This window comes from Agelaius tricolor, unplaced genomic scaffold (assembly GCF_023055355.1).
Source record: "Agelaius tricolor isolate 1412-34295 unplaced genomic scaffold, bAgeTri1.0.p SCAF_1, whole genome shotgun sequence".
NCBI classification, from domain to species: Eukaryota; Metazoa; Chordata; class Aves; order Passeriformes; family Icteridae; genus Agelaius; species Agelaius tricolor.
Genome location: NW_027269261.1, coordinates 4,648,858 through 4,674,660, shown reverse-complemented (window position 1 = coordinate 4,674,660; position 25,803 = coordinate 4,648,858). Strand labels below are relative to the sequence as shown.

Here is a 25,803-nt window from a genome sequence, read left to right as displayed (position 1 = left end):
ATTTATGCATAAAGTTTTTATCATGTGTTTGTGCACAGAAACAAAATTATTTGTGGAAGGTTGTAAACACCCCACCCTGTTTATAAAATTCTACTTCTTGTTTCTGGCATTTACATGAGAAAAGCTACAAAGTTACAAAAGATTCTCTATGTTGCCAGAAAGGAGGTGTTTTTAAGCACATTTGAAAAGCAAACAGCCAGAACAACAGATTTAGGATGTAGAATCACTTGAAGAGACCAACAAAATACTCCACAAATTTAAAAGGGGCTCAGTTTACTCAGTTTAAAAGGGGCTGCTCCTCACCTGCCCGTAGGAACTCGTGGACAAACACAGAAGGTCCCTGATCATCTCCTGGTGGGAAGTTTTGTATTCACAGCCTTCCATTGTCAGAGTTCTCAGCTGAATCCACGGGAAGCACAAAGAAAGGACAGATTGTTTTTTACATGTCACACATATAAAAACACCAGTGCAGGAATACTGTTATGATGACATTTAGCTAACTATGCAATGCAGCTTTTCAAGCAAATTAGTGGGGATTGAAAGGGAAGAATTACCTCATGCTGCAGCATAACCCTGTCGATCAGCAAGGCTCTGATGTGCTGTTTCTTTCCTTGAAGCTGTAAAAAAAGGCATCCTTTGGGTTAGATTTCAGTATCAGATCTGCAAACCAGGAATCAAAGCTTCACAAAGCCAAGTCACTGACCCTGTTCTCCATTGATTTTTTCACTAGATTGAAGCTTTTCCATCGTGAATCAAACTCATGCTTGTGAGACCCTTGGAACTGCAAAACATCACTGATAATCTGTAGAAAGAAAGAGAGGATAGGAGTGATTGTTTTGCAAAACAAACCATGTGGCCTTAAATTTTACAAATGTAAAACATACCTTTATTATTAAAAACAACGACTTGGTATCATCTTCTGAATTATCAAGAATGTAACCTACAATTTGGAGAAATGAAATGTATAATCAGACAAGGAAAAGAGCTTTAACAATTAGCAATGATTTTGTTTCTGCAAAGCTTAACTTTCACAATTTACAGGCAAAGTAAACAACTACAATTTCCTCATCTATAAAATCATACTGAAGTATGACAGAGTTGGTTTTAATTACAGGAGTGGTCAAACTTACGCAGCAATTTCCTTGTAACCCTTGCAATTGTTTCTCTGTAATTCTCCCTGGATAAATCTAAAAGAAAACAAAACATTTTCTGTTAATCATACAACAGCATAAAAAGCAATTTATTGTGGAAAGCCAGAGCAGACTATTCAGAACTGGCAGTATGAAGTATTATAAAAACAACCATTTGTTACATCTAAGGGCATGGCTTTCAGTTTATCACCTCAGCTGCTTGGGTTTTATAGCTACACAACCTTCTTTATCTGCCTTGACAGTCAGTTTTATTTCTAAAGTTCAGGCAGTTCATTTAGCTTATGGGAATTGAGGAACATGCAGAGCTCCCCTACCCAGCCAGATCTGTATCTCGTGTGTCACTGCTGAAAATGAAACTGTGTGTACACAGAACTCTGATGGTGGGTCATAAAAACCCATTTCTATGAAGAGAAGAATAAAATTATGGTCTCCAAATGAACCCATTGTTTTTACAAAAAAAACCCAAACCAACCCAAAACCAAAACCCCAAAAAAAACCCAAAAAAAACCCCAAAACCAAACCAAAAAAAGCAACAGTTAGAGCCTACCTGAACAGACAGGGATCTACTCACCATATTCAACACCAGTGTACAGCTTTGTCTCTTCTAAAGACACCAGACTTGGGACCCTGCATGAAAATGAATTCAGTATTACTACACATGACACAAATAATGAGGTATGTGCATTTCACTGGCATTTAATTAATTTTAACAAGTTAAATTTCATGGCTGTAGCACATAGACTTCTGGATTTAGTAATAGTGCGTCTTAGTTCACACATTTATAAATTAACCATTTCATGGTTAATTTAATGGATTAATTTAATTAAATTAACCATTTAATGGTCTGACCCTTTGGGTCAGACTTTGCCAGAGGCAGGGACATCATAAAGACACCTTGAAGCCAGAATTTTGACTTCCCAGTTAACAGAACCTCATCAGTTCTATTAAACAGGCAGAATTTGGTCTGTCCAACCTGTGAACACACTCACAGAAACACACATGGCTCCCTGTTGTAGGGAAGGACAGGAGAGTTGGAATCCTTTCCTGACAAGTGAATTTTCTGTATCTTGGTATTTACTATGAGTGTTCCCTAAAAGCAAGCTTCTAGCAGCAGTTGTGTGACAACAGCAGTAAGAAAGCACTAAAACCCAGCATGAAGGAGCACAATCACTGAGATTGTTTGGGACACAAAATAAATGTTACTTACAGATGAGCCACCTTTTCTCCTTTGAGAGGAGGCAGAATGTTCCCAGAGCCAATCAGGCAGTTGTGCACAATGGCAAGACACTGCTGCACATCATCTCTTAAACAAAGAGGAAAACCTGGTTACTTATCTGTTAATTGCTTGAAAATACACAAATGACAAACCACATATTTTTTGTGAAGTTTTATGGAAAGTTTTTCTTTAGTTTCATCAGTTCTGAACACAGAAGGAAGCACTGTAGAAATCAAGCTGGGCTTTTCTGAGACAATCTAATTTGTTTACAAACCCCAATATTTAACTTCATTTTCTGGAAAACATGGGCAATTTTATATTTCAAAACTGTGCAGGTAAGATAAACTAATGTAAAAACTGCTTTGAAGAATTTTTTTAAAATCTCAGCTACAACCTATGAAATAACTCCTTACCCAAGGCCAAGACAATTCCTTCAGTCCATGGGAAGGATGAGGGAATACTTAAGGAGTGAATTTTTTACAGTCTGAAGATAAATTAAAATGCAAAATGTGAACACCTTCTTTCCTGTGTTACTTGAAGGAAATCTTGATGCTATCTCAGCTGAAGTAGGAGCTTCGGAAATCTTAAAATAACATCAAAGTGTAACATTATAGTATTTTCCTCTCAGTTTTTGTACTGCCTGTGTGACTGGCAAGAACTATTAGGAATGGCTACATGCACCTTTCTTCATCCTACCTGGACATCTCCAGCTCTCCAAGTGCATAGAGCTCCAGCCTGGTGAGCTCAGGCTGCAGGAATGTATCCAGCAAATAAAAAGCAAAGTTTATTTCCTCAGATGAAGGAACGTGCCACTGGATGTCCAAGTTCCACAGGTCACCTGGCTTACCCCAGTCCTGCAGCAAATAAAGATGCTTCTTATTAATCAAGCTATTTGAATTGTGTTTAAAAAAAAAAACAAACAGCATTTAATATTATTAAAAAAACCCCAAACACATGGGAACTGACTGCTGCTATAAAGTAAAGTAGTTATCCTGACAAGTCTAGGAAAAACACCATTACCATAAAATAAAACAGCAATCCCAATCCTATGTATGCTGACACATAGCTAGAAAATAACACATCTCTGAAAGCACTAAAAGGAGAAGGACTGCACTGGTCTAATTGAAATATAACTTAATTATTCCTTTGACTGGATATAAAGTCAGACACATTCTTAAGTACAACTCAGACTTTTCATACTCCCATAGAGAACAGCAAAGTCATTGTGAACTTTTTCAGTTTCAGAGGAAGAATTTAAACTGACTGTTTGATTGTCAGTTTTTTTGGGGTTTGTTGACTTGTTTGTTTTGTTGGAGTTTTTTGGTGCTTGGCATTTGGGACATTTTTGCTTGTTTTTAAATGATTAACTGGCCCAAATGGATGTCTCCATCAGTTACAAAACTGCACTAGCTTTCAGTAACAAGAGATTATTTGCAATTGGGAATTATGTAAAAACACTCTTCAGCAAAATGCAGTTGTATATTGAAACAAGCCAGTTGAAAATTGCTGCCTTTAAGCTGGAATGTTGATAAATTGACCTCAAAGTCTTAACAGCAGAGCAGCACATGACTTCTGACAGTTTCAGTAACTTTAAATATTGCCACTTGTGCTTTCATTTTATCTCAAGCTCATGGTAGAATCATTATTTGTCATTCTGCTGACCTGTAAAACACCACATCTCCTTGGTGTGTATTAACTTACTGTAATCATGCAATCATGGTAAAAACACACACATCACAAACCACCAGGAAGTCATATAAACTACTCAAAACTATAAAACTACTCAAACAACAGTCAGTATTCATTTTTTGCTACCAATATACTTTAAATCAATTGTCATTTGCTCTCTATTTCAAAGCCCAAAGCATCACTTCCCATTGGTGCTACCATCATCCAGAAATCTCCAAATAAAACCATAAGAGCGTACGACCGCTTTTAAAATAAAACAAACCAACAAAAAGTCAAATCCTCTAATCCTAAATAAATGAAAATCCTTGCCTTGATAGGAAAGTATTCAGAAAGAGGCTTGTCAAAGCCACCTGGCACACTGCAGTACTCTGTGGGGTAGATAAGTGTAGCAGAACGAAGAAGATGGTGCAGTAGGTTACAAGACAGAATGTAACCCTGCTTACAGGTTAAGTGTAGGGTGCGCTGCAGTATCTTCCCAAACTGCTCCCTGTACAGTAGCAGCTTCTTGCCATCCACTCGAGTGATCTGGGGGCACAGAGAGACATTGCAAACATCAGTCTGCTCCTGCAGGGCTGGACAGGGTCACCCTGCTCAGCCCAGTTGGGCCAGTGTTGGGGAAGATGAAACAGGAAAGCCTTATAAATATGATTGTCTGGCAAAAGATTTTGAGAATATGGAAACTATAAGCGAGATTGAAATGAAAGCAAGCTTTGAGATACCTCAGTTACTGAACAACTGGAAAACAATGGTGTGGCTAAAGGTAATCCCCTTTTGATGAAACAATTCCCTCTGCTTGCAGACAGGCCCAAGGGTCAGAGCAGACCCCACTAGCTTGGCAAAAGGGGTCCAAAGAGGAGTTTTTAGGGTTTAAAATGCAACACTGAATGGTAATGTAGTGATTCTTACAGGCTGTATGGAAATGCTATAGGATCTGTATATTGTATTAGATTGGTTAGTGAGAATCAGAATATTCAACACAGAAGATTTATTGTACTGTAATGGGAACCTCACTCTCTTACCCTTTTTTACTCCCTTACCCTTTTACTCTCTTACCCTTTTATGCTCTTACCCTCTCATCCTCTCTACCCCTCTCTTCTCTCGGGCCTGCTCTCAGCTGTGGCTGGCAGCTCCCAGCAGGGCCCTGCACCCAGGCCCTTGGCAATAAACCCCAAGTTCCCAAAGGCCCCTGCACCCAGGCCCTCTGAAATGAACCCCAAGTTCCCAAAGGCCCCTGTACCCAGGCCCTCGGCAATAAACCCCAAGTTCCCAAAGGCCCCTGCACCCGGGCCCTTGGCAATAAACCCCAAGTTCCCAAAGGCCCCTGCACCCAGGCCCTCTGCAATAAACCCCAAGTTCTCCAACCTGGCTTCAGAGATCTCTCATCTCCATCCATCCTGACCATCCTACCCCCCAGTGCTCCTACAGGCCAGGCTCCATTCTCCAGCTCCCATAGAATTGATGCTTCCATGGCTGCTGGAAAAGTTTCAGTGATGTCATCTGCTTGACCCCATCCTGAATTTTCTAGCAATACTTCTGTATTTTCTTAAATTAACTTTAAAATATTTCTATTTACCAAAAAGCTTCTTATGTTTCTCCCTGCATTGATCCCTGTTCTTTCACTCCCCCTCAATAATTGCTTTAATTTCATCCCACACGCAACACTGTATTTATTTGCTTCAAACAACAGCCACTCATGTTGCATTCAAAATTAGGTAATATCCAGAAGCTCTCCAGTACCATTCACATAACATTTACATTGTTTTAATACAAGTTTATATTTTTTCTCCTTTTAGGGGCAGGATTAAGCAGGATGCAGTGACACACAAGCACAGGAAGAATATTTTTGAGAATACCTCTGATAAAAGCTGAAGATTCCAGAGCAGCTCCTTATCTAGTTCTTCATCATGTAACACATCATCATCTACAGGAACAAGGGATAAGCACTGCTGTCACCACACTGCAGCCAGGTTTTCCAAACAAGCTGCATCAGAATCCAGATTCTTCCATCCCAAAATCTGACTCCCAACCCTCCAACGCACACCGCACCCATGTCCAGCTGAAAGTCACTTTAGCTGATATACCATCCTGAAATTGAGGAATGTCTGCAGACATTTCAAACTGCCACATTTTAAAGGAATCATGGTCTTGTAGCCAGACAGATTTTGGCCTTGAAGTTGTCACTTTAGGTTTTTTAGAGAGAACAATGGATTTGTCTGTTGCTGAAATGAACTTGTGGAAAACATCTAGGAGTTTTAGATATTCTTTTTATGCTTAACCAAAATCAACCCAAAAGCAAGCCAGTAACAGCAGGAAATGTTAGGAACTTACTGCCTGTGAGGTGAGTTATGACATTGCAGCAATGTGGTACAAAAAGCTTCAAGGACTCCTCAGGGCGGCACTGCAAACAGCATCACAAAAAGTCCATTTTAAAACAAAATATCTGAGGCAGCTCAGCACACACACTGATAGATATCTAAGAGTAGATTGCATCCCAACTCCAATTCAACCTAGAGGCAGCCTGACTGCATGATTCTCAGTCAATAAAAGCTAAATTTAACATATATGCAAGTTAAATACTGTGTGAATTAACCTCCTGAAATATTGCTATATGCAACAAGCTGATTTTAGAAGACATAATATTAAGAGTCACCTGTATTGACATGAAGAAAATACAGATATGACACAGGAAAAATCAGCAGCATTAGCTATTTTCTTTTTTAAAGAGGAAGTGAAGTTAAGAGGATTTTCTCTCACTTTTACTGCAGCTCGGCACATATCGGCAACCATCCGACCAGCAACTCTTGTCTCAAATATATTTGAAACAGCAAAGTTAAAAACCTTCTCCAAGGCAACCTAAAAATGAGGACAAAAAGATGGAGGTTGCTTTAAAAAAAAAACCAAAACAAATCAGGTATTCCAAAATGTTTAATGTTACAAAGAAGGCACTATCTCTACACAACCCTGTGTTTTTTTAAACCAAAAACCCACAGTCCACACAGAAAAAAAAAATAAATCAGAATAGAGAGCCAGAGAAAGCAGCTCTGTGGAAAGCCTGAAATGTTCTCTTTGGGAAGAGAGGAGGTGGATAACTCTTGATGACTAATATAAGTTTAGGGTAATTCTGGAAAACTACACAGAAAATGTTTTCCAGGAATAAGTCACAGGCTGATGACAGGAAAACTTATTGCACATGTCACAGTGAAGGAAAGCCAAGACATCCTTCAGTTAACAAGTAAATAGGGAATTAAATAGTAACTATTTAAGTAGTTTTAAAGCAGATTATTTCCATCCAACACCTTGCAAGGCAAGCTCAACTATATACAATGTATATCCCATGAATACTTTAATAATGGACAAACAGGAAAATACAAATGAAATACTTAATGACAATGAAGAATTAACTTAAGACTTGCATTTACCAAAAGGTTCTAAACACAAATCATACCCAAGTGCCAATGTTCAAAATGTTACAAAACTTGCCATCTCCAAGTACATATTTATTTCAACAGAAATATGGGAAAGAAGGGAAAAGAAGCTGTCCATGTAATAACCTGGATTCTCCACCCTCTCCCTCTGAGTTATTTTAGTCCAGGTAATTTTTCTGATCCCATTAACCACACAGCTCCTTGAACAGGAGGGAGGGGGAGAGAAAAGGAAATCAGGGGCTTGAGTGGGTCAGCATTATCAAGACAGGGAAATCCATAACCTAAACTGTTACAGGGGTACAATAAACTGTCGTAATGATTTCTTTTTGTGTTTATCATCACTTTGCAGGAGAGCTCTGTAGAGATGTAGACAAAATCATGAACCAAACTGACATGAATTCAAGCTGCCCCCTCAGCCCCTCCCTTGGTTAAATGTGGAAATTCACATTCACAAAGGAAAGAAGGATTTGAATGCACCAGTTGCTGTCAACCCAAAATTAAGTTTTCTAAAAGAGATGAAAAGCCCATGTTCTACATACCTTAAAGATATCCTTTGAACACTGGGTAAGGATTGTACTGAAAGTAGAAGAGAGACCCAGTTCCACCAGACTCTCCAAATGAGTCATTTTCTCTGTTTCAGTCTCCTCTCTGGTTTGTTCTAATGTGCTGCTCTCTATAAGTCCAAAACATCTACACAAATAACCCAAATAAGTGCAGAGTTAGTAAGTGAAACTGCAAAGTTTTTATAATAAAAAGAGTTCTCCATGAAAAGCTTTCCCCTATCCTTAGTTCACTCACCTATCCATAAACTGCAGCACAAAATCCTCAAATTCAGCAGATGCAGAGCACAATTCTCTCTCCACCTACAGTTTTCCAACACAAAGGAAACACACAAGGTTGGCTTTCATTAAGGAAACAAAGATTATTTCCTATAATAACTACTTCCAATGTCCAAGTAAGAACATCCTCCAGTGCATTTCCCACCATACAGACTCAAGTGCTCCATGAAACAGTTTTTACAGGTTCCTGACACTGTCCTGTCCCAATTTCCTGGCCTGGATGTGTATCCAAATAACCCCTCTGGTGAAATCAGGTCTGCCTCCATGGATACAACCTTTGGCCTCACCACTGATCCTCCTTTGCAGCAGGAGGTCAGCGAGTGCCAGGGTGCTGCCAGACCTGCTCTCCTGGCAGAGATTTACATTAAACATCCACTAAACAAACTCCTCTTCGTTTTTTTTGAGTGCTGCAGCTCTGGAGCAATGAAATTCACCATTTAATTTGGGCAACCTGCAGCTCTCTGAGCTACAAAGTGTCCCAGCAGCAAACAGGTGTGGTGATAAGGGGGATAGAACTCACTGTCTAACGCTGTTACTATCTCCTGACTGGAAGAGATTAACCAATATCTAGAGGGAGAGCAACAGCATCTCAACCAGAGAAAGGAAACAGGACTTGAAAGAGGAGCAGGGGTTTCTTTAGGAAGAAAACAGCCCTGAAAAACGAAGGAAAAAACCCATCTAATGCACTATTTAAAATAACTACAGAGTCCAATATCCTCCTCAAGGCAGGGAAAGCTCCAGATTAAATGACACCACGCAGGGCCCCGGGCAATTTAGTTTTGACATAAAAACATTAAATTGCCTGAATTTAACATTCTCTGCAACGAGCTGTGACTAAGAACTACTGCTAAAGCATATCTGCACACTGGCATCAGCTCCACTGATAGAAACAAACAGGATTCATATCTTTGCATACACTTTGTATACAAAAATTAAATTGAAAACTAAGCTACAGCTTTGTTTTTATACCAACCCAGCACTCTTACCTCTGTAAGATCATCTCTTTCTTGCAATACAGATGAACAATCTACTAAAGGCACCAGAGTAGAAAATGTTGCAATGAATTGGAATGTAATCTGTTGAGAGGTACAAACAGCTCTTTAATGAGTGTTATTGCATCTACAATCTACAGTTAAGGTATAGAATCATTCTTCAGGATCTAAAGAAAATTATACTAAAAAAACCAAATAAATCCAGAACTCAATTCTTCCACCCTAAAACTTCAACAGCTATTTCAGATTTCATATATAAAACTTAACAGGCAGCACTGTAAAAACAGTCTCAATTTTTTAAAGAGTGCAGCCATTATTTTGTGGTGAAGTTGAAAGCTACAAAACCCCAATATTTACATTGTTTTAAGTCAATTCATATGAATTTCTGAAAACATGGACTTTTATAATTTAATATAATGAAAACCCAGTAATAAAGGGCTTCCTTTTGATCTTAAAAGAGTAGGAATATTTACTAGGAGCTGTGGAGCAGCTATTTAATCCTGTTGTTCAGAACAGCTCAAAAAGTCAGTACAATGCTTATCACAACTACTTTGCCCTGTTAATAATATTAAACTGCATTTGCCCTGTTGTTATATTCAATTTTTAGGAATAAAATTGTGCAGAAAAAAAAAAAAAAAACAAACAAAATTCTGGACACAGGAGTTACCTGCTTTCAGAAAAATATAAAATATTTCTATAGAAAACATGAGTTGGCTGGTTATCTTCTAAAGAAGGCAGTATTTGTACACTCACCATGCACTTGCTGAAGTCATTTGGGTCCACCCCAGGCAAGGCTCTCATCAGCAGAGGTAGCATGTGTGTGGGACCCTCAGGGAACCACTTCCCCCCGGACACCAGGCTCCGAGCCACTCCAATGACACAGCTCAGGGTGGCTGTGAGCTGATGGGGCTCTGTCAGGGTCTCAAGTGCAGGATATGTTCTGCAAAACACAAGAAGGAAATGTTCTGTAAAATGGGAGACAAACAGGTTGGCAACAGCAATGTTTCTAAAACCTTTAAAGAAAATAGAAGTGCACTGCACATGGCATTTTCTGCATTAAAGACAAAAAAAATTTCCATGTTTCCAAAATTGTTTTCTTATCATTTTATCAGATTTAATATTGATTATTTAATTTAAATTTAATCAATTTAATATTGATTTCTTATCTTATCAGATTTAATATTGTTTTGTTACAATGCCCCTTCCATTGGATCAGTGCTATCCACCACTGGTTCAGGATTAAAGACCATCTGAGCAGCTGCAGCACAGGAATTAAGAAGTTAAGAAATTTAAGAAGCCAAAGCTACCACGATTTCCCTGTTTGGACTTGGCAGCAATGCCAGCTCTGAGGTCCTTGTGACAAACATGAAAACGTGCCCTGGCTGCCTCTAAACAGAGAGGGGACCTCTTACTTCATGTTACATTAAAGTCCAGACATCTTCATCAAAACCTGGGAAGTTACTGTGATTTTTAAACCTTTTTTTTCCCAACATTTAACACTTTTAAAGCAAACTGCATAACAACACTTCCTGCTGCTACCAACAGCCTCCAGCTCAGAAAGGAGTCACAGTGCTCTGCCCTACGTCACCCAGAGCACAGCTCACCCAAACCATCCGGAACTGCAGCCAAGGCAAACATTCCAGGGATAGTTTGAACTACAGAGGAGAAGTTGGGTCTGCTCTCAAAACAGAAAGGGCAGCCCTGCCCAGCACTGCTGCTCTGCTTGCAACTGCTGGGCTTGGGATGTTTTGCAGAAGAGTGGATTTATCAAGTTTTTACAAACAGCTGAGTCAGGGAGCTGTGGAACATGGGAAGGGCTCTTCCGTCAAACTCATTCCTCTGCTGTTTGGGTAAAGTACAAAAGGCTGCACAGGGAGCACAGATGGAAAGCTTTCAGTGGAGCAGGAAGGAGCACCATTTTCCTTTGGGAATTACAGGCCTCAAGGCATTAGAAATAGTAAAAACCAAGTATTTCACCAGGGCACATGGTCTGGAAAGTACAGTCATCAATGCCAGTGATTTTAAAATTGTAACATGTTCTGAACCAAACAGAAATATAAAATGAATCTTTATTGCTACACAACCATCCCATGTATCTGGAACCCACCAGGTGGCTTATGAAAAAAGGATGCTTTTTCAACTGATCCACCCACTATCTGATACAAAATGCTCCCAGAAATGCAAGCCACCTGAGCACTGCCTACCCTAAAGCACACGAGCTGTCAACAGCTCCCAGAACTATGCCACTTGGCAGGTGTTTAAAAAAAAAACCCAACCAACCAAACAACAAATCAAATCAAATTAATTAAAAACTTGAGTTCTCTCTTACTCCCACTTTCTGACTGAGGTGATTGCTCAGGAGGGTGTATCAGCAGCTTCTCTCACTGCAGGCATTCATTCACAGCAAGCAATTCATTTATTATTTACTATGACTGCTCTTCCTATTTACATCTTGGGAAGGGCATGCGGATGTGGCAACGCTCCTCCTAAACTTACTTCTCAAGCACAGGTGGAATTACTAATTCAGGACGCATCAGTGCAAGGTTCTGCAGGGCTTGGGCAGCCTCCAGGCTTCCAGTTTTGCTGAACATTGCCAGGAGAACAGGCTGGATGATGCACTGCACGAAGTCTGTCACGTCCTGGTCCGTGAGCTTGTGGCTCTCGGGGACAGGAGTTAACCAGGTCACCTTCTTGTAGCGCTCGCGGTGCAGCCTCCTCACCACCCCGCTGGGCAGCCTCTGCAGCAGCTTCATCAGCTTGTTCTGGGAGCAGAGCAGAAATGCTGGTCAGTGCCTTGGCAGCAGCAGCACAACCTCAGCTGCTCAGGGCACAACAAAAAAAATGAGTCGGTCTTGGAATTACACAACCACAATAAGGGAACGCTCAGAGGGGCTCTGAAATAGGATGTTCACAATTTGTCGCTAAACTTCGTCTCCCCAGCACTGTGCCTTATGATTTAAAAAGTAATGAAAATCACATAATTATACAGTCAAGAATAAAGATTATTTACATAATTAGGATATCTCTGGGAGCATACTCTGCACATTCACACGTAAGCAAATACCCTGTTCAACAGCAAGCCAGCTCCCCTGGCACTGCTGTGACGAGCCTTGCTGTTTTAATCCCTATTTTCCATCAGCTACCACAGGGAGATTCTTGCATTCTTTAACAGAAGATTCCACTAGTTACACCATCAAAAAATTATGTTTCAAACTAGACAATGCATTAAAAATCCTTTTTGCTTTGTTTAATAGAATCACAGAATGGTTTGGGTTGGAAAGGACCTCAAAGCTCACCCAGTTCCAACCCCCTGCCATGGGCAGGGACACTTTCCACTAGACCAAGTTGCCCCAAGGCCCATCCCAGATTTTCATAACTTGAAGGCAATAGGTCAGCAAGGAAAAAGTGACATCACACAGGTAATACTGATGGTGTGTGTAAGCCTCATTTCAAGTGCCAAAAGACTTATTTTTCCTAGCTATATCCAAATTAGATGTCTTGTTCTGGACCTGTGCACTGACATGAGAATAGGAGTATGGCTTGAATGACAGTGCAGTCGTGGATCTTGATAATCCAAGGCTCCAAGCACCACACATCAACAGACAATCTGGAGCACACAGAGCTGACAGGTTGAAATCCCAGCCAAAGTTCTCATCTTGACACCCAAACCCCTTCACTCACCAGCCAGCGCCCGTTATTTGAGGGATGGTAGAAAGAGGCAATGCTATTGAACAAGCCAGACAAGTGCTTCTGCACCAGCTTACTTGGTCCACCCTGAAACAAATAAACCACAGAATTTTATCACACAGACCAAGATCAAATGAACAGGTAACAGCAGCATGAGGCACAGGAGTGTTCTCCCCACAGCAAGACTTCAAAGCAGCAAATCACATCCCACCCTCAGCTCAGCACTAAGAGCAAATTCTCTCCATCCCATCTGCTGAGGTTCACACTAAAACAGGTGCCTGTTCCTTTCCCAAATGCCACAGGCAGCAGCTGTGACACAAACCTTTCCAGCCCCATTCCATACTGACAGTGCAACAATGGACTTGGAAATGGAAAAAAAAGCCCAAAACCACACTTCTGCAGTGAGCTCAGCAGAACAAACATTCATCTTAAATATGTATTTAAATATTTGCATTAATTTTTGTATCATTTTACGAAGTAGTTACTCACCATCATGGCTGTGATCCACATGACTGCATGTCCTACATCATAAGCATTTGTTAAGAATCTTGGAACAACAACCTGATTGCTTCCCACTGGCAGATTTAAACTCCTTAAAATCCTAGTAAAAATCTGACAGGAAAAAAAACACACATTGGATTAGAAAATTAATTTATGCCAAAGGTGTTTTAAAAAACCAAACCCACCAAGGAAGATAAGTGAGGCATATCATGAAAAGAGCACTTACCTTTGGTACATATGGATCCCAGTCTATGTACCCAATGTTGTCAGTGGCCAAGCGAGCAAAAAGATTGACAAGATGCTGAAAATAACCAGAAAAAAGGGAACATTCATTAGAATATATTGAGAATAAAAGATGCAAAGCCCTCCAGCTGCTTCACATACACAAGATAAAAGTTACCCATGGCACTAAAATCACTTGGGAAGGGGGATTTCACTCCATCAGAACCACCAGGACATATTTCACTGGCCTAAAATAGCATTTATACAGAGACATGGAAGAAAATTCCACCAACTCATCCATCTAGCTTTTCCCAATATTTAGCTGTTTGGGACAATTAGTTCCTGCAGGATCCATCCTACTCAGTGTGTGCTGCTGGCTGCCACATTTGTGTGCTTTGGTTTAAACCCATCAGTGGCTTCTAAAGGTCACAGGCATCAGCTGTCAGCTGGGAGAGCAGCCTGTGACTGCCCATGAAGAATTAGACACTCCATCACCAGAAGACAGCCCCAGGAGTCAAAAGGAACTGGAAGATGTCCTCAGGAAAGACAGATATCAGGGCTGAACAAAAAAATAGGAGATGAAGTCCTCACTCCAGGCAACTCCTGTATCCTGATGATGAAAAGCACATCACCCACCAACTCTGCTCTTCAGAGCTTCTCCAAATCAGGAAAGACCCACCAGGCTCTCGATGCTTCTATCAGTATTTTGAAGCAATGACAAAGCCAAAAGGAAGGGCCTTAAATAATCCTGCCTAATTCTGAGGCAGATAGCCCAGAGGAACAGGTCACCTCTCAGGCTGAAGGACATGACAGCTTTGGAAAACCCCCAAGTTCAATCCAGGACATCAGACACAGCCTGAAGACAAGGGTTACATTTTCTTTAGTGATCTGCCTTTTTCATTTGGTATGAGGAAATACACATTGAAAAAATCCTTACTATGCACACACAGAACAGATTCCACAGCTCCCCTTCAAACAGCAAGTCTAATTCCTGCCAAAGCAAGCTGAGGAAAAGCTTGCAGCATACAGAGGCTTAAACTGGATTGCAGAGTCAGAACCCATGTGTCTAATTATCTGCATCCCAACCTGATGGAATGAACCTGACTTTAGGAAATGGACACGACAGAAAAGCAAACAAGAAGTGAAAGCTTTGGGAAAAAAAGCAAGCAAACTGTCAGAATACAGTGGAAGAGGGAAAAAATACCAGAGATAACTTGTGAAAGGGTGCTGATGATTATTTGTTACACAGTTTGACAGAAACAAACTAAATCATGATGTCCAAGTGCAGGCTGCCACAGTTCTGTCAGAAGGAACAGACAGAATTATGGGCTTTTTGGGGGGGAGAAAGCCATCAGAAAAGTGCAAAAGTGAACAAAGAATCTCAAAACCAGCTTTGGCATCACCAGTGTTTGAATCTGGACAACTGCCAAGTGCTGGGCCCAGGGCTGCCTCCCTGGATTTGTGATGGAAGGCAGGAAGGCCCATGAAACGTGTGACCACAGTGGTTTGGAAATCAGCTTTCTCCTCAGACAGGGGAAGTTCTCCCTGTGTATCCAGGCAGGAGATTAGTAAAAGGAGACAGATGGCCAATGAGCTTATGTTCATACTGAGCAGGGAAAGAAACTGGGGATAGGCCAAGTTTCACTGCAGCAAAGCCAAGGCACAGCTCAGCTGACACCAACAGCACCTGAGCTGCTGCTGGGGCTGCCTCCAGACAGAGTTTTTCATTTCCCAGCTCTGGATCTCCTCACATGAGGCACACAGCAGGGGCACACAGATACATGGCAGACTACCTGCCTTGAAAGATACAGCCCAAGGGAATTTTTGGCCAAGGGGAGTGCAGGTTCTTTATTTTATCTCAAAGATGACAGCAGCTCATTGCAGTGAAGGCAAAATATCACCACTCAAAATTAGGGACCACCCAAGATGTATTAAAAGACAGAACAGAAGTGTAATTTCTAGCAATCACAACTGCTCTTTGCATAATTCTAAGTACTAGCAGGCAATCTGGAAAATGCCAGCATTCCCAAGGCTGGAATGAAAAGCTGCCTGAGCTGGCCATTAGACAATGCTCACCAAGCACAACTGCAGACTCTTTAGTTAGACAGTAATTGCTTGCTAACAATAATGAAAGTATTGTCTCTGCTTTCTTGTACTAGTTAAAGCAGAAAGGAGAAAATCCATAAAATCACTGTTTGGCTTCAATTCCTTGCAAACACATTGTAGAAATATTTAAATGAGGATTTCTTCCAGTGCAGATGAAAAGCAAATACTTACCCCTTCCCACTGGGGAAGATTTTGAACCGACACCCAAAGGCCTATAAATTCATCAAACCAAAGCCTGAAAGAAAGCAGAAGCGAAATAATTTTAACACTGAGAAAGCAGCTCCTTCACTGAATATTTATCCCTCACTTTGCCAGGTGGTTGCAGGAATTTACCTGTCCCTCAATTCCTTCTGCAAGAACAGGGATCAATATGGACACACTTTTATCAATTTGCAGCTCACAGTGTATTCCCAAAGCTGACTTTTAGTCCTTGCTTTTCTTCTTTTTTTCTTGTCTGACTCTTTTTTGATCCCCCTTTCACACAACTGTCTCTCCAGGAGTTTCCTTATCTACCTCAGCTCTACCATCCCAACAGATAAAAACAAATGACACCTCATCTCCCTCTGCCTTGCACTGTGAAATTTGTCCCTTTTGGTCACAATTGTCATTAGCTCCTTCTCTGAATTCACCTGAGGCCAAGGATGCAAACCCTCCACAGCAGTCTCGGACTTAAATTCACCTTTACAAACTCCACTTAATTCAATTTAGTTTGATTTGCTGTGTGCTTTATTCAGTAGGGAAGAGGGACTAAGATTCCTGCAGGTTACTTTTTACCAAAGAAGCAGTTTGACAGCGTTTCTGTCTTGAACTCCTGCCAAAAATGCTGCTGAAAGCCACCAGTGACTTCCAATCACCCTGTAAAAGATGATTCCTTGCATTTGGAGCAGAGCACTCTTCAGGGACACCTACTTGAAACCCTTGTGGTGGAGTTCAGGGGGAAGGGTGGTGGGCAGGAAGAGCTCGAAGTAGGTGATGGCCTTCTGCATGGTCACATCAAAGGGACACATCAAAGGCCTCCACTCATCCAGCATCTCTGCAGTGGCATCTTCTGGGAAATACCTGAGAACAAGGAAACCACTGAATATACACACACTCGGCTTTAAACTCTGGCTCTTTTTAAGCATGTTGAAAACCAGCTACTAATTTGTCATCAATGCTCACTTTAGAGCAAAACCATATGCCCAGGGGCCATAGGCAGGCAGCCCTCACCTCCAAAAACCCTCAAAAATACAGGTAAATCAAGGACATTGTGGTGCATCATTAAGACCACCAATTAAAAAGATTCTTGTCTTGTTGAACCAGAGAAAAATCTCTACAATGCAAAACCATTTCACTGTGAAGGCTGGTCCAAATCAAACAACTATTACTCATTTTTGATGCAGCATAAAAAAAATATCACTTCAGGCACAAGGATCATTTATAGAAACATTACAGGAACGCTGGTGATTTAATTTCTTTAAAACACACTAAGTATGCATGCAATGCAGTATTTAAAATGCATATTAGATAGATTTTTTTATACAAGAGAATTATTGCAACCAAGGCTGTTAAAAAGGAAAAAGAAACCCCAGAAAAGTCTCTACCCTCCATCTTAAATTTTTAAGCAGCAGCCAAGCAATGACAGGTAGAGTGGGGGTCTTTTAAACACTTTTCCCCTTCTTCCCAAATTAACATTAAAGATCAAAAAAAACAAATCAAGAAACAAACACTTACGGTCTGCAGCTCTTCACAAGCGTTTTCAGAACACTTTCTACAGAACTGAAATGAAAAGAGGAAATGTTAGGAATAATAGATTACTACATTTCAGAGACAGCATAAAATAAACAACCATTTGCTGACCTTTCCCTCCAGAGCTTAAGATAATGTAGATGCAATTAGATGTCTTCTTTGAACATGCATTAGCTACCTGCCTTCTCCACAGACCTGACTATAACAATTAAAATTGCTCTGCTCTCTCTGCTACTTCTGGTCCTATTTTTTATATTCTACTCTGGTATTTCCTGCATTTAAGTGAAGAATTAGTAGCACTTCATGGAAGTGACATCCTGCATTTTGTCCACGAACAACCAGCAAAGTGACTTCTGGGGGAGATGAAAACATAGAAAAATGGGTTTGTGGAATTCATGAATATTTGTAAGATAAATAAAGGCAACTTGTTGTTTTTAGTCTCCAAACACCATATTTGTCCTTTTCAATGTGGTTTTGGGCTTTGTCCAGTGGTTGTAAGAAGAAAGGAATTATCTGCAAATCAAGGGTTATTTCATTGGAGTCCTTCCCAAATAACAGCTGATTTTAAAAGTGCTTTTATCCACAGCAAGAACACTTGTTTGAGAAATCATTTCAACTCCTATTGTCACCTATTGTCACAGGATGCCATCAAACCTTTTTAAAAAGACTGAATCTGAGAATAAACTCAAAGAATAAAAGGGAGGGGGAGCAGAGTGTGATCAACCAACGCAAGCACCACGGTAGTAAATTGTCACGTTCTTCAAACCTTCCATTTATTACACAACCACCTCAAGACTAACTTGCACTTTTACCCAAAAAGATTCCCTGAATGGAAAAAAAAAAAAAAGTTCTGGCAGAAGAAATTCTTACATTTTTTAGATATGCCTTTTCTAGAAATGGAAATATTGCACTCTTTCATTCATCATCCCAAACAAACGTTAAAAAATGCTTTTCTGCTCAGGAAAAAGATGATGCAAATATATAATCTTTAGAATTTCACCAAGATCAATTAATTTTGACACACACAAGTACTCAACATGTATTATTGTCTCTCCAGTCCTACATGAAGTAAACTGATCCCATACAGCCAGGAGAATTAAAAAATGAATAAATCACCAATTCCCTTCAACACTCAGTACAAGCCAGCAAAAGCCCACCCAGCCCTCAGAGCACTGCTTCAGTCAAACAGTGCCCTAGAAGATGCAAAATTATGTATATTTTATGCAACAGTGACAAAGGCAACTCAGGACCTCTCCCCAGAAAGAAAATTTCAAATGCGGAGAAGAAAGGCCAACTACTCATTAAACAAAAAATAAACTCAAACTGTGCAGGAAGCTCAGGAAAATCCTGGGTTCAAGTGAATATTGTCCTTGAAGGAGTTAGAAAAAAAGATAACAGTTGTTCCAAGAGCAGATAAATAAAGCATGAACCAGCACATTCCTAAAGAGCATTAAAAATTCACATGATAAATGTTTGGGTGACATAAACAAACAAGCTCTCCCCAGACTATCATTCCACTCAAGTCAGCTCTCACTAAGGAAAACCTGAAGGACGGGAATTTTAACAAACACTGAGGCCAGAGATCAACAAATTTTTAAAATTAATGAATTTTAATTCAGATCTCAGCATTTGTTAGTGTGAGAGAGCAAAGGAGAAACACTGGGACGTTCTCGCCTCTATTTTGGTTACCAATTTAGGAAGCCAGAAAACAAAAAGCAACAGCAAGACAATTTTGTACCCAAGAAAAATTCCCTTTTCCATTCAAGGGTGTTCAAGTTACAGGAGACATCCTGGAATATTCCCATTAGGGCACTGTGAGCAAAGGACAGGACAATGCAGCTGGGGAGGTGCATTAAAGAACACCCAACACCACTTCTAACACCTATCACTGCTCTCGCTTTTGGCACTACAGGATTATTTTCTTCTTTTGGAAAGGTTCTTTTGGAAACAACTTGCAAATTGTTTTTATTTTCCCCCCTGCATTTACACAGAGAAACATGTTAACATGTTTCAGTTAAAATGATTAACATGTAAACTGAGAGAGGTGACAATTACATTATCAAAAAGCTGTAAGACAAATTTCAGTTTTTCAGGAGAAGGACTGAAGGTAAAGTCCAGTCCTGAAGTGGACGCTCCGCCACAGAGCTTAAATTAAGACAATGGAAAGAGCAACCAGCTACAGTTTCACAAATTATTTTAGTGATCTCCTAACTAGAGTGAGCCATCTCTCACTGGATTAGTACAACTAAGCCCTTGTTTCTAAAAAAAACCCAAACAAAGCAAACTCCACTGCAATCCCACTGCCACTTCCAGCAGTTTTCTGCATTTATCATACACCAAAACTCCTGATACTGTTTCCCTACAGAAATTCCCAGTGAACTCTTGACACAGCAGCTCTTCACAGCCCCAAGGTTGTTGCTGGGTGGATTTTCCAGAAGCCATTACCTCAGTGCTAAAGCACTTTCCATGATTTCATTGGATTTAAGAGGAAGGTACCTTCACTCCATAACGTGCTCCTGCACCAATGGTGATTTTATCCAAAACCACACACAACAATTGCTCCAATGGAAAACTTAGCTCTCATTTAAACCCCTGAAATACATTTGCTGGTTAAATTAGTTAGAACAGAGCCCTGGAGAGCCACTCCACACACACTGCCTGGGTCCCCAATTAGCAAGGTTGACATCCAGTGCGACATTCTCATAACCAGTGGTGTCAGGTTAACATTGGCCTTCCAAATACAATTATTTATGCAGAGACTTCCACCTGTGTGACAGTGTTACAGTCCAACAGAACATGCAGAAGGGACATTGGCCAGAGCTCAACAGAAAAAAAATAAGAATCATTCTTACCACCTATGTAATACATTAAGCACAAATGTTTTAGGTGAAGACCAGCCTGGTCGATATGAACTGAATGTAAACAAAAATAAAATTCAATTAAAACAGGAAATAAATCGAACAGCTACAAATCAGCTTTTAAAACCTTGACTTCCACCAAAAAGGTACCCCTTGAAAAAGGATGAGCACTGTATGAGAAGGAATCGCACTGCATGGAGTGGCTGACATGGAATAAAGTTAATAAAATTGAATGCTTCAGTCAGATCATCACAACAGAAATCTTCCTTCCTGCTTAAACTCCTTTATCCTCCTGGAAAAGTTCCCTCCCTCCTACACAGGGAGCAGTTACTCAACACCATCCTCCTAGAGCAAGGTGTGCAGGTACAAAAAAAAAAAAAACAAAAACAATGAAGGCTCTGCTCTTTCACATTTTACCTACAATTACCAAAATAATTCAATTTAGCAAACTGATTTTTTTCAGCTACACAGCCACAAGAGAAATTCAGCCTGAAATGCTCCATATATTTCCTGTTCATCTTATCAGCAATAGGATCTTCCCCTCAGGAATCAGTGCTTCAGTTTCATTCAGAAAATTATTTTTTAAAAGCAAATGAAGCACTTTCACCTGCATTTCTTGACATAAAGTTTCAATTCAACCAAAGATAATGCATTATCCATGTGCTATCTTTTATAATTTGTAATTTATAGAGCAGGACCTTCTCTGACTGGAATAATTATGAAAATTTTAAGTCTGAAAATCTGACAGATGGAGAGGGATTGACAGTGCAGAGAAAGCAAAGAAAACAAGTTTTCATTTTTAAAATCAGCAGAACATGTCTAAAATTCTTAACTGGAGAAAATAAATTATTTCTCCCTATCACGGCATTACTTTGAGTAAATACCTGTATTTCCTACAGAAAATATTTCACTTTTCTTGGAGAGCAGACTGATTTATACCTGGATTCCAGATCCTGGGAATGATTACAGAACAAATACTGAAGGACAGTACCGTTTGTATCTTTTTCCCCACAACTATACTGTGTTACAGAAGAGAACAGCACACATTGAACTTAGTACCTGTGCTGGTTTTGGCTGGGGTAAGTTAATTTCCTTCACATTATTACCCATCTTTAGCTCAACCCACAAGTTTTCTCACTTTTACCCTTCCAGTTCTCTCCCCAGCCCCACCAGGAAGGGCAGCATGCAAGGCTTAGTTGCCAGCTGGGGTTAAACCACAACAATACTGTTAAATTTTTCATACTGAATTTATTCAACTGTGGGTTATCACCCTAAAATAAGTTGAGTGAGACCTCTGTTGCAGTGTATTTAAAAATTAATCACATTCATAAAGAAAGAAACAGCATGACAAACACAAGCCACAGGCAGAAGGAGATACATGATTCAGTGCAGCCCCGCGTGCAATTATTGAAAGGCGCCTCATGAAAATAGAAACAGAATATTTCCCATGTATCAAATTCCAGATATTAAAAGCACATTACAAAGTACTTTAAAGCAGGTACTAATGGCCTATGAAATGTTTGAAAATGTGAACTTACTTGGGAAACCAATTTAATCCCAGATGTTCTGTTTTGGAGTATAATATCCTTTCCAACATTTCATAGAGTGGTCGCCATGGTAACTCTAAATCATCCCTGGAAAGCAGTTCCTTTTTCCTAATAGGAAACAAAACACCAAGCAGTTCAGGATTCAGCACTGACATGGACACACTGCACATGGGAATACCCCCATCCCTGCTCCCAGTTTGGCACAAACTGCAGGAAGGTCAGGCAGGACCAGGCTGGTCACTGGCAGCCTTCAGCACAAGTGACACTGTCAAGATTTTCCCTGACTAAGTGAAATAAACATTACTGAGCCGTGAGCCAGTTTTCATCTTCTCCCTTGATGAAATTCAGCCTTAATTCCTGGCTCTCTGAGCTGTTTGGCTTTCCTGATACGGGGAAAATTGGCATTCTTCCACTTTCAGTCCCACTCCTAAAGCTTTGAAGGCGTTTGCACAAGAGAACCCTTTAACCAGCAGCACTGTGTAGGGCAGATAAGTGAAGTAACCTGTAAGAACTCTGCTACATGAAAGGAACAACATTGAGCAAGAGATCAACTGTTGGGAGACAGAAGTTTCCACAGTCAGCAGAAATCTCTACTCACTTTAACAGGTTGATCAGCAGGCGTGCAAATCCTTGCATCATGCTGATCTCCAGCTTTGGAATTGTCACCAACTCGTACAAGAGTTTGATAAAGAGCACGTGATCCTCCTTGCTGAATTTCCTGCCATACAGTCGGATGTATCTGCAAACCAAACACAAGAGGAGTCAGCAATATTTTAAAACATCCTATTTCCCCAGGACCTGAGCCAGAATCCCTCTGATTTACTGTTTAGTGAAACAAAACTAAAACCTGGTTCTCAAGCTCAACAAGTAAGAACCTGAAGACACACAGCAAAGGAAGATTTACAACTGCAATTACAGGAAGAAAAAGAATGATCAAATAAAGTTTACAGCCCTCTAAGAGTCTACAAATACTGTAACCTAATGGACGGGACACAACCCAGAAGCTAAAAAAACAACCCAAAAAGTATTAAGACCAACCCAAATCCAATAGCTTCCAGCAAGGATGAACAATTGATTTAGGCACTGAGCTTTGCTAGTGGTGTGTCCCATTGTCTTCAGCAAGGGGAGATCCATCAGACTCACTCCAGAAGAAGTGTTTGCTGGTTTTAAGTTGAGATTGAAAAAAAGAAACATATTTCAAGTCTTGAAAGATACTCTGCACCAGAAAAACCCATATAAGGTGCTATGAGAGCATTTTAGGTGTGGCACAACTGTAAATTACTGTTCACTGGGAGGCAACTTCCCTTTTTATTACTGCTCTGACTATTCTGAGAGATGCATAAGAAAGCTGCTTTCTACTTCCCTTTTCCCATCAAATTCAAGGGGGGGATGTTTCCATTTGATGGGCAGTGTTTTTTCACTAATGTTCATTTCAACATGTTGTACTTACTTCAAACACAGAAGGAAACAAACAAAATACAGGATAACCCACTTTTCCACCACAGGAACCCAAATAATCTGGATTGGCCACAGACACTACCTGCCTACAGAATTACACCACCAAGAGCTGAACACCTACACTTTTCACATGCCTAAAAAAGACAGGAAAAAGAATCCTCAGGGAAAGAAAAATGGGTGAAACATGTATGATTAAAAAAATAAAAAAAAAAAGAAGAAACTGCAGAAGCCTGGAAAGTAAGTTTTATCTACAAAGAAACACAGAGATCCAATTTATCTGCCAGTATTGCTATATATAACTGAAAATAAAATGTTTGGCTGGTTCTCCTTCGTGACATTTGCTAACAACAGCTCTGCTACACAAAATGCTGTTTAATTAAGAAAGGAGTAAAGTACACAGAAACATGCTGAACACAAAGATGTCACTATGCCCAAGCAGCAGGACTTGATGCCAAATTGCTCCCATATTTTACAGCTTCTTTATGTAGGAGGGAGGCAGAGCTGAAAGGGGTCAGTTATTTGTATTAATCCAGCTGAGCATTAAGGCAGTGTCAGAAAAGAAATCCTTCTAGAAAGGGGTGTTCAGACTTTTCCTCAAGATTAAACAAGAAAAATCTGTCAGAGGGGAACTGCAATATTTTCAGAATACCCCTTCAGAAGGGATGAAATATCACCATTACTAAATAAAAGAATATAGGCAGAACTTCATGAACCCTGAAGGGTGTCCAGGGGCTAATCAGACATAATTTTCATCATAGAAATGGTGTCTCTTCAGGGGAAAAAAATAATTGCAGAACTAAATTATTGTAAGATAGAAGATAAGACTTCTGAAAGCAGATAATACTACATTGAGATGATAGCTGAAATCTTAAATGCACTGCCTTTTTGATTCCTTTGAGGTTTTACGAGTTCTCATCCTGCAAAGGGACAAAATTATTGCCCTTCATTGTTCAGCTACATGAAAAAAAAAAACCCAAAACCCAACAAATAAAACACACCCACACAACATGAAAAACATGACTAAGAAGTGAAAATTCTGTTTCCAACTCCAGCCTTTCTGAACAGAGTACAGGGTCCCTAGAGATTACCAAAAAAAATAAAAAGAAGAAAAGAAAGAAAACCATAAAGTCAATTCCCCAGTCTCAGAGTGCTGGGTATCCAATCTCTCCCTCCAAAAGTACAATAGGCCTATTTTTAGGAAGTGTACTATCATATCATGTGGCCACCCTAAACTGCCCTAGAAAGTTGGCTGCTCTGCTACAGTTAAAAATTACCTCTCCTCCAGAAGCTGAACAGCACACCCCCCCTAAATTCCTGGCTCTCCATCTGCATTCGCTAACACACAGAACAGGATCACGACTGGTTTAAAGCTCAGTTTTTGACAAATGATGTGAAAAGCAATGAATCACGCTCAGCAGGACTGCTTAAATCACATGTACATGTACACAGCACACACATCCCTCACACAGCCAAAGAAAGCTTCTGTTTCCCTGATAAAGATGAGAGAAAGATGTCAAACAAGAGTTTTAGGCAATAGTGATTAAAATACTTGGCAAAGTCCTACGGAGACATTTCCATGCTCACTGTAACTTTGTGTCCTGTCATTCCCCTTCCAAACAGCTGAGCTGCCTTTTTTCCACACCTTACAGCAAGACACTTGAATGCCATTTTATAAGTCTAGACCTGACAAGCACATAAAATAACATTGTCAGGGACAGCAATTGAGTCCTTCATCTTCCCACACCCCTGACTGCTGGAGCAGGAAGCACAGAAAGGCATTTGTGTGTTTGCCTGGCTGCAGAGTTAACTCCGTGTACAGTAACCATGAAATGTCCGTGTCATATTAATATGTTCATTTGTTGACTATATTTAGTGGGGTTTTTTTCATTTTTAGAACAACCTATGAACCATGAAAGAGGGGGAAGTTGAGGCAATGTAGACTGCTGACCTGAAGACCATAAAAAATTATGGAGCAAGAGCAGTTAAGCAAATTATTTTGATGTAACCTGCTTTTCCCACACACGCTGTGGCAAGCTGAGATTCACTCTTCAGCTTTCACAACTGGTTACTATTTTACAAGCTTTTACCAGACAAAGCTGGAGGAATCTGCAGCAATTACTACAGATTTAACTGCCAGTCTTTGGGGCAAGTTTTACTTGCTTCAGAAACCTCATCAAATCATAAGTTACTCTCCTCACAGGAGAGAAAGTTCTCTCACCACAGTCCACACACACATCCCAAAAGAACCAGGTGTCACCACTGAAAATGACCCATAAAAGAATTATTCAAATCAGCTTACAGACATTATGTCTGATAAACTCCTATTCTGCCTCTTTTCTGTCCCCCCTCCCTACTCAGTTCGTGACATCAGACAGCTGAAACAG

At 40.2% G+C, this 25,803-nt stretch overlaps 1 protein-coding gene across 2 annotated transcripts in view; it reads right to left on the bottom strand.

Annotated features, from left to right (window-relative positions):
- Positions 1-25,803, bottom strand: part of PSME4 (proteasome activator subunit 4) — a 45,089-nt gene that overhangs the window by 16,318 nt on the left and 2,968 nt on the right. The window contains exons 1-26 of one of the 2 annotated variants that reach the window (XM_071451235.1): positions 23,000-23,015; positions 22,560-22,700; positions 21,953-22,069; positions 17,542-17,586; positions 16,738-16,887; positions 16,000-16,063; positions 13,727-13,801; positions 13,489-13,611; positions 12,994-13,086; positions 11,809-12,074; positions 10,066-10,252; positions 9,307-9,396; positions 8,280-8,344; positions 8,021-8,171; positions 6,811-6,909; positions 6,385-6,454; positions 5,910-5,977; positions 4,366-4,581; positions 3,064-3,221; positions 2,359-2,454; positions 1,723-1,778; positions 1,131-1,187; positions 885-940; positions 704-802; positions 555-617; positions 304-399 (exon numbers count right to left, since the gene is read on the bottom strand). In XM_071451235.1, coding sequence (XP_071307336.1) covers positions 304-399; positions 555-617; positions 704-802; positions 885-940; positions 1,131-1,187; positions 1,723-1,778; positions 2,359-2,454; positions 3,064-3,221; positions 4,366-4,581; positions 5,910-5,977; positions 6,385-6,454; positions 6,811-6,909; positions 8,021-8,171; positions 8,280-8,344; positions 9,307-9,396; positions 10,066-10,252; positions 11,809-12,074; positions 12,994-13,086; positions 13,489-13,611; positions 13,727-13,801; positions 16,000-16,063; positions 16,738-16,887; positions 17,542-17,586; positions 21,953-22,069; positions 22,560-22,600 — 2,601 coding nt within the window. In that variant the 5' untranslated portion in view covers positions 22,601-22,700; positions 23,000-23,015. Of the gene's footprint in view, positions 1-303; positions 400-554; positions 618-703; positions 803-884; positions 941-1,130; positions 1,188-1,722; positions 1,779-2,358; positions 2,455-3,063; positions 3,222-4,365; positions 4,582-5,909; positions 5,978-6,384; positions 6,455-6,810; positions 6,910-8,020; positions 8,172-8,279; positions 8,345-9,306; positions 9,397-10,065; positions 10,253-11,808; positions 12,075-12,993; positions 13,087-13,488; positions 13,612-13,726; positions 13,802-15,999; positions 16,064-16,737; positions 16,888-17,541; positions 17,587-21,952; positions 22,070-22,559; positions 22,701-22,999; positions 23,016-25,803 lie in introns of those variants that run through there. The other variant, XM_071451157.1, reaches the window with a different exon arrangement.